The sequence below is a fragment of the Grus americana genome, chromosome 1 (assembly GCF_028858705.1).
Source record: "Grus americana isolate bGruAme1 chromosome 1, bGruAme1.mat, whole genome shotgun sequence".
NCBI classification, from domain to species: Eukaryota; Metazoa; Chordata; class Aves; order Gruiformes; family Gruidae; genus Grus; species Grus americana.
Window position 1 is genome coordinate 198,001,752 of NC_072852.1, and position 11,833 is coordinate 198,013,584.

The 11,833-nt window shown below is 46.9% G+C and overlaps 1 protein-coding gene across 1 annotated transcript; it reads left to right on the forward strand.

Annotated features, from left to right (window-relative positions):
• The first annotated feature begins 747 nt into the window (after positions 1 to 747).
• On the forward strand, positions 748 to 11,525 carry AMER2 (APC membrane recruitment protein 2). The gene is made up of 2 exons (XM_054828652.1): positions 748 to 1,981; positions 2,156 to 11,525. The coding sequence occupies exons 1-2, from the start codon at positions 1,165 to 1,167 to the stop codon at positions 3,022 to 3,024; spliced, it is 1,686 nt and encodes a 561-aa protein (XP_054684627.1). The 5' UTR covers positions 748 to 1,164; the 3' UTR covers positions 3,025 to 11,525.
• Positions 11,526 to 11,833: the final 308 nt, after the last annotated feature.

The window sequence follows — 11,833 nt, forward strand, 5'->3', positions numbered from 1 at the left end:
TGGCCATCATCCCCAGTGGCAGTGCATCATGGCCATGCTTGGGGTGCCATGATGGCGTGCAGGGGATGCAGGGCCTGGGAAAAGGCTTGTGTGCGGGCTGCCACCACGCTCCCCCTCCCTGGCGAGCGGAATGAGGGCTCGGCTGTGCCCCAGCTCGTGCCACTGATCCCCTCTGGTCACGGATGGGGACATGAGGCCTCGAGCACTGGGGAGAAACAGGGACACGGGGACCGTGTGAGTCATCCTGGTGAGGCGGGAGAGGGGGAAGTGAGGAAGGGGAGAGAGGCTGGCATCCCTCACCCCTGCCCCCGGGGGTATGGACCTCCCGGGGTCAGCCTGGGTGTCCCATGTTTCCACCCGTCCGTCCCTGTGCATCGTCACCTGCCGAATGTCGTGTGTCCCCCCACCCCACCGCCCCCCGCGTTCCCTCGGCGCTGCTGGTGCTTCACTGCATTTCGCATCGCATGGTTTTAATCACGCAACGTCCGTGGGCTAAAGCGCTGTGTGACTGTGCCGGGAGGACACAGAAGCGAAGCGAGCCCCTGCTGTAAATAAAAGCTGAGCTCTGCTTGCCCGGGTTCCCGTGTGCGGAGCCGCGACACCCTCGCGGGGCACCCGAGGACCCGGGCTTGGGTGGGAGAGGGGAAGAAGAGGCGGCGCGAAGCGGCGGCGGGGCTCTGGGCCGGGCTGCAGCCGGGCGAGGAGAGCGGACTCGCTCGCCGCCACCACGGCCGGGCCCCCGCGGGGACGCTCGGCGGGCGTCGGGACGGCGCGGCGCTCGCCCCCCACGCGGGGCGCCTCCCCCGGCGGCAGGCAGCAGGCAGCGCGCGCTGACACGGCCCTGCCCACGCGTGGGGCGTGGGGGAGCGGCCGCAGGAGGAGAGGGGTTAAGTTATATAAGCCCCTCCGGGGAGGGGTGGAGGCAGGGGCGCTGCCGGCGGAGCTGCGGCGGCTCAGGTTGATTCAGAGTGGGCGACGGCGGCCTGGCGCAGGCCCGCGGCGGAGGAAAAGCGGCTTATCCCCCCTCCGGGTTGCCATGGAGACGGGCGGGCGGCGGCGGCGGCGGCGGGGCTGTCAGTGAGGGATCGCACCGGGCACCGGGGCGGCGGCGGCGGCGGAGGGGAGGCCGCGGCGGCGGCAGCGGCGGCGGCGGCAGCGGCAGACATGGACTCGCACTGCGACTGTGCCGAGCCTCCGGCCGCCGAGCAGCCGTCGGGGAAGATTAACAAAACCGCCTTCAAACTGTTCAAGAGGAGGAAATCCGGGGGCACCATGCCGAGCATCTTCGGGGTGAGGAGCAAAGGCGGGGAGGGGAAGGGCGCCAGCAAAGCGGGGATGGTGCGGAGTCGGACGCACGACGGCTTGGCCGACGCCGTGCTGGAGAGCAGCAAGAAGGAGGAACCGGGCGGCGGCGACCCGCAGAGCAAGGAGGCGCAGGGCCGGCCGGCCGGCAGCCTCGGCGTCTCCGCCGGCAGCTCGGTGGCCAAGTCTCACAGCTTCTTCTCCCTGCTGCGGAAAAACGGCAGGCCGGAGAACGGCAAGGCGGAGAGCGCGGATCAGCGGGCTGGCGGCAGACAAAAGAAGGGGCTGAAAGGGATCTTCAGCAGCATGCGATGGCATAAAAAGGACAAAAATGGCAAGGAGGAGAGGGGGGAAACCTCGGAGATCCAGTCCGGGCTTATTATGCCGGGGTCTCTGACTGCCAGCCTGGAGTGCATCAAAGAGGAGACGCCAAAACCTTTGTCTGAAACTCCCAACAGCGCAGGAGACATCGGGCTGGAATCGCCGCGGGAGAAGCGCAGCGGCGAGGCGCACGCCTTGGCCGAGAAGCCCGAAGCGGGAGGTGGGGAGCCTCGGGACAGCAGCCCCCCGCCCCGGGAGGACCCTGCCGCTGCTGGAAGGCGACCCGAGGAGCTCAGCCACGAGCGACTGGACCCGGGCGCCGGAGAGGTTGGGACTGCGAAGGATGCGGCCATAACAGGTGACATTCCAATAACGACTATCCCCCCTGTTGAACCTCACTGTGATAGCGGTCAAGAGACGGCAGCCGCCCCTGACCCCTCCTCTATTGATCCACCCTCAGAGCAATCGATTGATCGTATTTGTTTGATGTTTGCTGACGTGACTTCACTGAAAAGCTTTGACTCTCTTACAGGCTGCGGAGATATTATTGCGGACCATGAGGAGGATGTGGGCAGCGGGAGTGGCGGCCGCGAGAAGAGCACCCCCGGGGCTGGCAAGCTGGGTGCCTCCAAGAAGCACCCCACCATGGTGGCCTACCAGGGAGGAGGGGAGGAGATGGCCAGCCCAGACCAGGTGGACGACACCTACCTGCAGGAGTTCTGGGATATGCTGTCGCAGACGGAGGAGACCCAGACAGAAGGAGGAGGAGGGATAAAGAAGCCCGAGGGGTTGAAGGAGAACCGAGGTACCGAGGGGGCCCAGAACAGGGCGGCGGTGAAACGTGGTGGCCTCCACCAAATCCCCATTCACCTCAACCACAAAGAGGAGCAGAAGGGCAGGGAGAAGGAGCAGCATGAAGGAGTCCCAAACAGCGACGAGGGCTACTGGGATTCCACCACCCCTGGTCCTGAGGAAGATAGTTCCACGAGCATCCAGAAGGAGACCATTCCTAGGGACAGCTACAGCGGGGATGCTCTCTATGACCTCTACACTGAGCCAGATGAGAACCCACCAGCGGGGCCTGCAGATGAAGAGGTCACCTGCGTGCCACGCTCCAAGCCTGTGTCTCCAGTAACGACCACATACTCACTGAAAACACCCTCAAGCACAGTGAAGGACTCCAAGATACCCATCAGCATTAAACACCTTTCGTCGCATCCTGCCAGCCATGGAGCAGACGCCAGTAACAGCCATCACGTCGCACACCATCACCTGGCCAAAAGCGAGATGCACAGAACAAAAATCCCTGTCTCTAAAGTGCTGGTACGCCGTGTCAGTAACAGGGGCTTAGCAGGGACAACGGTGAAAGCTGCCATGTACCAGGACAGTGCCAAAAAGTAGTTGAATAAGAGGTGGAGACAAAGACGGACAGCAGGGTCAGTATGCGAAAGGAGACCACAGATAATGAATTAGTTTTGCATCACCTGAAGAAAGGCACCTGAAAGGCTTACTTCACTGTACTCTATGGGCCTGCACTTCTGAATCCCTTCTTACTAGACTGTATGGTGAATATAGAAAGTCGACTTCTTTTTGAGCACTTTTTTTTTACATTTGTACCTTTTTTCTGCAGCACTAAACACTGGGGAGGTTCATTTTTACATGCCTTTTTGGAAGCAGGACTTGGATCATGAACCTAAATGAGCATCCTTCCTCATGCAAAGCAGTGCCATGAGTTCTTCAAGGGAACAGAGTTACAAAAGGAGCGACATGAGAGGTTCTCCAATACACTTATCTTCTAATCATTTCTGGGGGAGGAGTGGAGGGTGGGTGTCTGGCTCCGAAAATGCTGTTTGCTCTGCAAGATGTTGGAAAAAAAACCAAGCAAAAAACAACCAACCTAACAGGTATTTTACCTGCCGTAGGAACGAGAGCACTGCTCAGCAGGAGACTTGATTGACTTGTGTGCAGTAGCTAACTAAGGAGTTAGGTGGACTTGTCTAACAGGAAAACATATGTTTGTTTGTCTGCCTGTCTGTCTGGTTGGTTTTGATCTGGTCTAATGTAAATGGGTAACGGAGACACCTGGCATAGGTTCAGGTGTTTACATCAATACTTGTCCGATAATGCATACAATCAGGTTCAGGGAAACATTTTACTAACTGCCAATATATACACACAGTTCACATTTATACAATAACTTGCTTGCCATGTGTAAATATATACATATTTTAGCAGATTTACTCAATGCTACAGATTTTTTATAAAAAAAAAAAAATCACCTGTCTGTATTATCTAAAGTTTAAGCAAGAGTTAGTTTTTATAGGTAGATAATTTTAGAGTTCTAAAATGATAGAACTTTGTGTAAGTACCTTAAATTAGAGCAAAACTCTGTTTTGTATGGGCTCATGCATCCCCAGATAAGTAAGTCTGAAGTGCTGATTTTATTCCGGTGGCACATTCCGTGTGTCAGAGCTGAGGTTCTGACAGCATTGCCACTGCAAACCCCTATTTTCAGGGGTTTAGACAAAGTTGCTCTGGGCTTAAACCTTACAGAGAAGGAACCCAGGAAAGAAACATGTTTTTTAATTATTATTTTTTAAAATATATAAAATTAGTTTTTGACTATTTAAAGAAAGTTTGGGTTCTTGTTGCTTTTTATTTTCATTCTTAATAACGTCAGAATAATTTTACTTTAAGAGAGAAATATGGTAAGCTAGTGGTACATAAAATGGTCTGATGAGCTTGGATCTTATGAGATTATGTATTAATGGCCAGGACATTTTTGAATAGTGGCTACTGTACATGGGCATTGACAACATTTCAAAGAAATTTAATAGGGTTTTAATGTGCCTGAGGACATATTTTTATGATACACTGAAAAAGCTCCAAAAAATCACTGAAGTCTAAAGGTATATGTTATGTATTTACAAAATATTTTGGTATAAGTATTTAATCATCAGACCACAGTTAATATAAAATATATGCTCCAGTGTATCTGAAAAATAATATACATTTTGAAAATATACATGTCTATATTATGCAGAGAATCCTAAATTCACATCACGGAAGCTAATGGGTCTGATCTTACATAGCAGTTGGTTTTATTGTCTCTTAAATTGAAAGAAAAAAGGAAAATAAATATACAGAATATACATTTGAAGGATATTAAGGTTATAGATAAACCATAAAAAGCCAGGAGATTCAATAATAAGAATTGTATATATGTATAATACGTGTCGTTCACCGGGGAAATGACCTTACAGTCACAAGGGTAAAATTGGCATCTAGTTCTGAAATTACTGCAGGATTTAATACCGAACTGCAACGCCCCAGTGAATAGGGAGAAAGTGTTAGTTTTCCTGATCAGTCCCTGTTTTCATGGTTTGCATAAGAACCTTAATACACTTCAAAGAAGATTATTTTATATGTTTCATTTCTAACATATATGTGTGTGGTTTTCTACATGCTTGCTCACAGAGACGTGTTGTACATATGCATGTGTAGTCAGAACGTACCTCCTCCTAGAGTCCACGCAGCCGGGCGAAGGTGCACACCCGTGCACACTCGCACTTGTGAACACGGCCGTGTGCGCGTGCTCCCACGTACAGGCTGAGGGGATGTGCTGTAGATCTGGCGGTGATTTCCTTTGCCTGAGAAAGGGATTTGCATTTGGCCTGACTCTGCTTGTGCATTTTAGAAAGTTAAAGCTGAAATACCCTCAAAAGGATGAATGTATAGAACATGGAATATTATCCTGGTCCTCAGCCCTAAACATAACATTCCTTTTTGTGTTCTTTTGTTTTCATTTGATTGTAAGGGACACATCTTTCCTTGCATGACAGCTCTGCAGGAAAATCATAGTTCCCCATTTTTGTTGTAAGGACAAATTGTGCAGAGAGATTCTATAGGGTACTGGAAGTTGAGAGGGAGGGAGGATGTGGTGAGCTTGGGGCAGTACCATAAAAACTGGAAGTAGTGAGTACAGGTAGTAGGAGTAAGCCACTAGAAGATGTCAGCTACCATCTCTATAGGACTCGTGTGGCCAATTATTCATCATACGCGTTTTGTTTGCATTGTGGCATGTCTGTATTGAGAAACCAATAGCGTGACGTTAGACTAGCTCCCTCTCACGTAATGACTAACACGAATCATCATTAAAATGCTTTGGCTTCCCTTCATTTTTCTCTCTCTCCTTTGTTTTCTGCCCCGTTTTTCCTCCGTCCTCTGCATGCTGGTGGGCTCTCCCTCCTCGGTGCTAACCCCCGGTGCGGAGCGGGGAGCCCCGGGCCGGCAGCCGAGCGCGGGTTGGGAGGGTGGCCGCGCTGCCTGCTGAGGCCAGGTGCTCCCCGGTCACTCTCTCGAGCTTTCTATCGCATACCCAGCGTAAGTACATTTTGCAAATCTCTTGGTGGTTCGTTTGGCTGCTTGCTATGTACATATTTTAAGGACAATCATATCCTTAAAAGGAAAATGGGAAAGTAGCTTGTAGTAGGGCGTCAGTATTTTGAATCATTGCGACATACTGACGTTGATTCAGGGTAATGGTTGTGTGAGAGTAAAAATACAATTTAATGCTCAAATTAACTTTGTATTTATAAAACTCACTTTCGTCTTTAAGCCATCTATGTTTTTTATTTCGAAAGGTAACAGAATATTTAATATTTACTAGGGCTTTCAATTTTCATAGAAATATATTTGTATAACTCCACACAATGCCTAAAACAATCATTGGAAGGAGGTTCAAAGGCTTTCTTTAGACCTATATTTAATTCCTTAAAGATCCCTGTAAAATACTGTGAGATGCCTAAGAACAAACAGTTAATGGCTTGCTGGATTTAAAGGCTGAGACAGAAAGAGGTAATAGTCCTGAGGCATTCTGTGGGGGTTTGCATTCTTATTTATGTTACCCTGTTCCAGCATATATTTTCCTTGGCTTTGGTAGGTGTCAAGGTAGAAATGGTGTTCTGAGTCCCAAAGGTAACATTCCCAATGCTGTCATCATTTTGATTTTCTTAAAGAATACTTTTCTTTCGTTGTTTTATTTGTTATTTTGTGGTCTGAATGATGCTCTGTAATTACCAGCTTGTATGTCGTTCATAAAGGATTTTATAGGTCAGGACTTGGCATTTAGTTATGTGTACTCTTTGTGCTTTCAGGTCACTACTGGTAAATTTTGTATGTTCTTAGGCTATTTCTATATATTGCGTAGTGTTTTATAGCTATCTACAGTGATTTCAGTGGTATACATTCCTGTCCTATATATCAGCACAAAAGATTTCCTTTCGGTAGCATGAAGTGATGTTTTTGTGGACTCCTTTTGTCATGATAGGAGTTAAGTTTCCTGTACTATATGTGTGGCCTGCAACAGACATAAAGGGACTTATTTTCTCTGTAGTGCGTATGCATTTTGCTCTTGCCAGTAATAGGACTCAAACACACGTAGTAGATTTCAGAAGAAATTCCATGACTAGAATAAGAAAAATCTATGTTCAGTCTTACTCCATCAATCACCAGCATTTTCTTCATCCACTGTGAATATCCTCACCGCCATTCAGGGTAGTAGAGGACTGAATTTTAAAAATTACATAGATGTACACTATGAAAATTAATTCACTGATTATTTTTTAATGAATCTTACTCAATTATTTATCTAAGCTAAGTGAATATTGCACCAAAGTCTTCAAAACGTCTGATACAGATGGCATTTTCAGTAAGATGCTATAAGTGCGGATGAGCCAAATTAACAGGCTTTGCTTAGCAAAGCAAAACCTTGTTGTTTCTTAATTTTGTAGTACTGACTGAGCTTGCAGATCAAAGGGAGCCATTGATTCTGCTACATGGCCATGCTCGGAGGTTTTTTTTTCCCTGCTCTAATGGACTACTTTCAGAAAAGGCTTTTCAGCAAGATAATGGTATGAAAGAGACAGTTCACAGTAACAATAGCCACTTACAAGGCAGATGGTTATCTAACAGCCACAATGGGGGACTCTAAGCAAGGTGGCCTGAAAATTTATTTTCATGGTTATTGATATGAAAGGCTGAGGCTTCTGTCTTGAAAAACAAATTGACACCGGCTCAGAGATGCTGCAGAAATGAGTCTTGGCAGAGTTTACATGTGACAGCTTCTGCAGGGTTTGTTGCTTGGGGTTTTTTTTATTATTTTGGCTGGTTTTTTGTTGTTTTTTTTCTTTTGCTTTGTTTATGTTTTCATTGCGATGACATAACCCCACGTGTCCGAGCGGAATTGCACAGCAACTGACTTTTCTGAGATTCAATGTTGAGAACACACTGTCAGTTTTCTTCAGTGGCCTGGGACTGGTTCCCGCTGAACATCCCTCCCTTCCACTGAGGGATGGGAGGGATGGGATGACGGGATTCCCTTGTCATGAGTCCATGTGCTGTTTACGGTGAGCAGGAGGTATCTGAATCAGTCTTGCTGTTTGTGTTCAGGGGACAGTTTATTTTCAATTTGATTCACAGGCATTTTTTAGCTCATCATTAGCTCACATCTTGTCTTCCTTGTGAGCATCTCAGCTGGGAATGGTCAGCATTGATTTGGTGTATCCTAGGTCCATTTCATGTAGAGAGAAATGCAAGAATTTGTCATATGCAAAGGAATAAGTGCTATAACCACTCGAGCCACATCCTGGGGGCCTTTATTCCTGCAAAAGCAGGTTGGTAAAGCTCTTCTTGCCTTAGAGGGCTTCTCCATCCAAAACAGTGAGTACTATTCCCTGGGACCCCCCTTTTTTTTTCTCTCTGTCTCTCATTCCCTCTCAGCCATATTGCAGTTGCTTGGGAAACAGATTTTTGATCTAGCCTTCCAGGACTAGAAAGAGAAGCTGCTGCCAGTGTGTTCTTCAGGAGGTCTTTGCTCCTACTTCTTGGCCTTGAAAAAATCAATTCACCTTCAGAGCAAGCGGCAAAGATACTTAAAATGGAGATCTCCGCTGTGTGATCTCATACATGTGGGCGAGGATGTTGAGTGATATTTTGCATGGAGTGGAATGTATCCCTCCAATTTCCTGTTGTGGACAATTTAGCAAATCTGGCAGGGAAGTATGTCACCCTTGTAGGAAGGCCCAGAAGCTGTTTGTTATGGAGACTGTGCCCAGATTATCTTTGGTAGGAACGGCTTTTCTTTTTCCTTTCTGTACATACTTAAACAACTAGAACCAAAGTTGTAATGGAGAGAGGAAAAGGTTATGTATTTGACAGGGCGAGCAGTTTAAACTGCTAGGCTGAAAGGCTTCTTGTAGCAATGGCTGAAAGAAGAAGATTGCTTTGCCTACTTTAACATTGCATCCAAGCAATGCTCTGCAATAGAAGCTAATCCAGCTATGGCCACAAAGTTAGAAAACTGGCATTTGCCAACATGACAATCTCTTTCCAAGGTCCAGTTCTGCTGTTGCAAAGCTTCCACTGACACCGGTAAGAACTGGCAAAGGACCTTAATCTCTTAAATTTAAGGAAATAGGAAGTGTTTCTTGAATAAGTCTTCCCTTTTTTTCAAAGATTAACATTATTCAGGTGATTGTGCAGTCTTTTATATTACTGTAGTAGTATGTTCACTGATCTGAATGCAAAACATGTCTTTCCATTGTTTTTCCATCTTAACAAGCAGCCACTCCCGCACATAACTCCAGTGCTCAGCATGTCTAAATTACAGCTAACACAATCACTGCCTTCCTTAATTTAACTTGTGGTGGCAAAAGCAGGACCAGATCCTTTCCAGAGTGCTAAAACCCCTGCTTATTGTGTCATTTTTCATGTTTTTTGATATGGTAACTAATGATGCCCTCCTTTAATTATTGCACAGCCACATTTTAAATCCATTTTTAGGGAAGAACAGTATGTAGGGACTGAATGGTAAGATCTTCAACAGATTTTTATTATTTTGGATGATCTTGCATCAAAACAGTTGCTATTTCAGTATCAGGTTGTTTCCATGGGCTTTTTATGCAGATGCATTCGAAGCTTTGAACATAATGTGCTCGTAAAAGAAAATTGGCTACATCTGCTTTGAATTAATCCTGACCTTAAAATGTAAAAGCTACACATCTGGTGATGTTTCTTGGTTAATGGCAGCAAAGGGGAAGGTCTGCCCCAACTCACCTGTGCCCCATGGACTGGGGGAGCAAGGCACTGTCACCAGGAGAATTGGGTGTCTGACCCTGCCATGTGGTCCTGGCAGAGGGGTGTGGGGTGTCACCATGTGGAGGTGTCTGCCAGATTGGACAGCAGCAGGAAAAGCCAGGGTGGTGGTGGTGCTGTGCTGGGGTGGGAGGGTTGATAGAGTGACTGGGAGATGGGGTGAAAGCAAGGGCTGGACCTCCTTTCCTTGTGGAAAAAGAGAGTTAAACATACACCTATAAAACCTGGCTCACGTTTGTCTTGCTCGGATTGCTCACACTGAGCCAGACTGTGTGAGTCTGGGGGTGCTGAAGCCAGTGCTCCTGCCGGTGGACTGCGGTGTGACTGCTCTCATCAACACCTGAGCAGTGCCTTTCGTTTCTGAAGGCACTTTTAGCACAGAGACTTCACAAATCCCCTGTAGCCCAGCACCGGCCTGTGGCATCTCACTGCTCTTCCATCCTCATTTTGCCAGGGGGATGCAAAGACCCAAGCCCTTGGCAGGGTGGTGAGCACTGGCTGCACCCTTGCAGCCCAAGCGCAACTGGGGAGAGAGTGTGAGACACGCCGTGCGGCAGCAGCACCAAGTCCTAGGTAGAGTGGGAGTAACTTTCTGGGAGTAACGTGCCTTGATATAAGCAATGTTATCCTGCTTTTCAAAAGAGCAAGCAAGATTAAAGCTGTTGCTTTTGTGTAAAATTGAAGTAAATCCTCTGCCATGGGACAGATTGCAACAGCTGGGCAATATCTCGGTCCACCAGTATTCCCTCTGAAATCAGTGGATCTGTTAGCGGTGTCAATTGTTATTGAGTGAAGATCCCATAATTTGGCCCCATCTGAATTTTCCTTGCTGTGTTTGTCAGCAGAGTCTGTCTCAGAAAAGCTCTAGTGTGGAGGCTTGTGGCCCTGTTGAAATGGGGGATGAGGTATGAATGTGGTTGGTGGAAAATGGAGCCTCAGTACGTCCAGAAAACACAGCGCGGCTTCAGTCTTTTATCGCAGCCCAACTCTGCTTAAATACCGTGGTGTTGCTGAGGAAAACGTAGCAGGGACTGCTCCACACTGCATCCGTCAGACCGATGCTCTTGGGGTTTCCTACGTGCTGAAAGGGACAGATGTGTCCTGTTAGAAGTCGCTTGACCTGTTTCTATAAGACGTGTTATAGCTGACAGATCACTGTTAATTACAGTTTTCCCTTGTATTTTTTGTGCCAGCCACCTCCAGTAAGGTAGCATATGACCTATTCAAGATAACAAGTGAGTAAAGCCAGAACTTCCCGCTCTTCTTATCTAAATGGGTTGCTGATAATCTGGCGAGTCTGTGTGCACCAACTTTTTCTGAGTGAAAGCTCACAACAGTCCAGGGGGTGTTTTTATAACAGACTGTTAGACACACTTTGCTCCTTTCCACTTCTACAAGCTTGGATGAGTATGTGTCTCCTCGAATCACTGTATTCTTAACGTATTTACAACCTAACTGATAGCAATAGATATCTTTCTTCCCTGGCAGTTCACAAGGATATACTAATCAGTGTTTATTATATTTTTAATTCTGTAAATATTTATTTTGGTACTCTGTGTATTTATTGGCACTGATTCTGGTGTTTGCTTATGTGTCATTGTAAATGTTGATGGTTTCAATAGTCTTGCTTCTAATGAATGTAAGGAACTCACACTAACTGCACTTTTCTTCCATTCAAAAATCTTACAGTGAAAAATATTCCCACTGTCATATTATGTGTTATAATGAATACAGTTAATAAAATCAGTTGTCACTTTTCATTGATGAACGTGAAGGTTACTTTTTGATGTTTGAGCAAGAGATAGAGCCAATCTATTCAGTGCACTGGAAAATGCTAGGCTTTTGAAAGCAAGACATTAGGGAATTATGTCCCCAAAACAGCATAAGAGAAAATACTTGGGAATGCGTGCACTTTCGTTTTTATGTAGAAATGCCTTTAGCAGTTTTACTGATAACATCATACAATAACTAGACTAAATTCATTACTTAGAGGAGGGCTTTCGTAAATGAGAGAGTTTTGGTCTTCTGTTTCATCAGCGTGGGTTTTTTTTTTTTT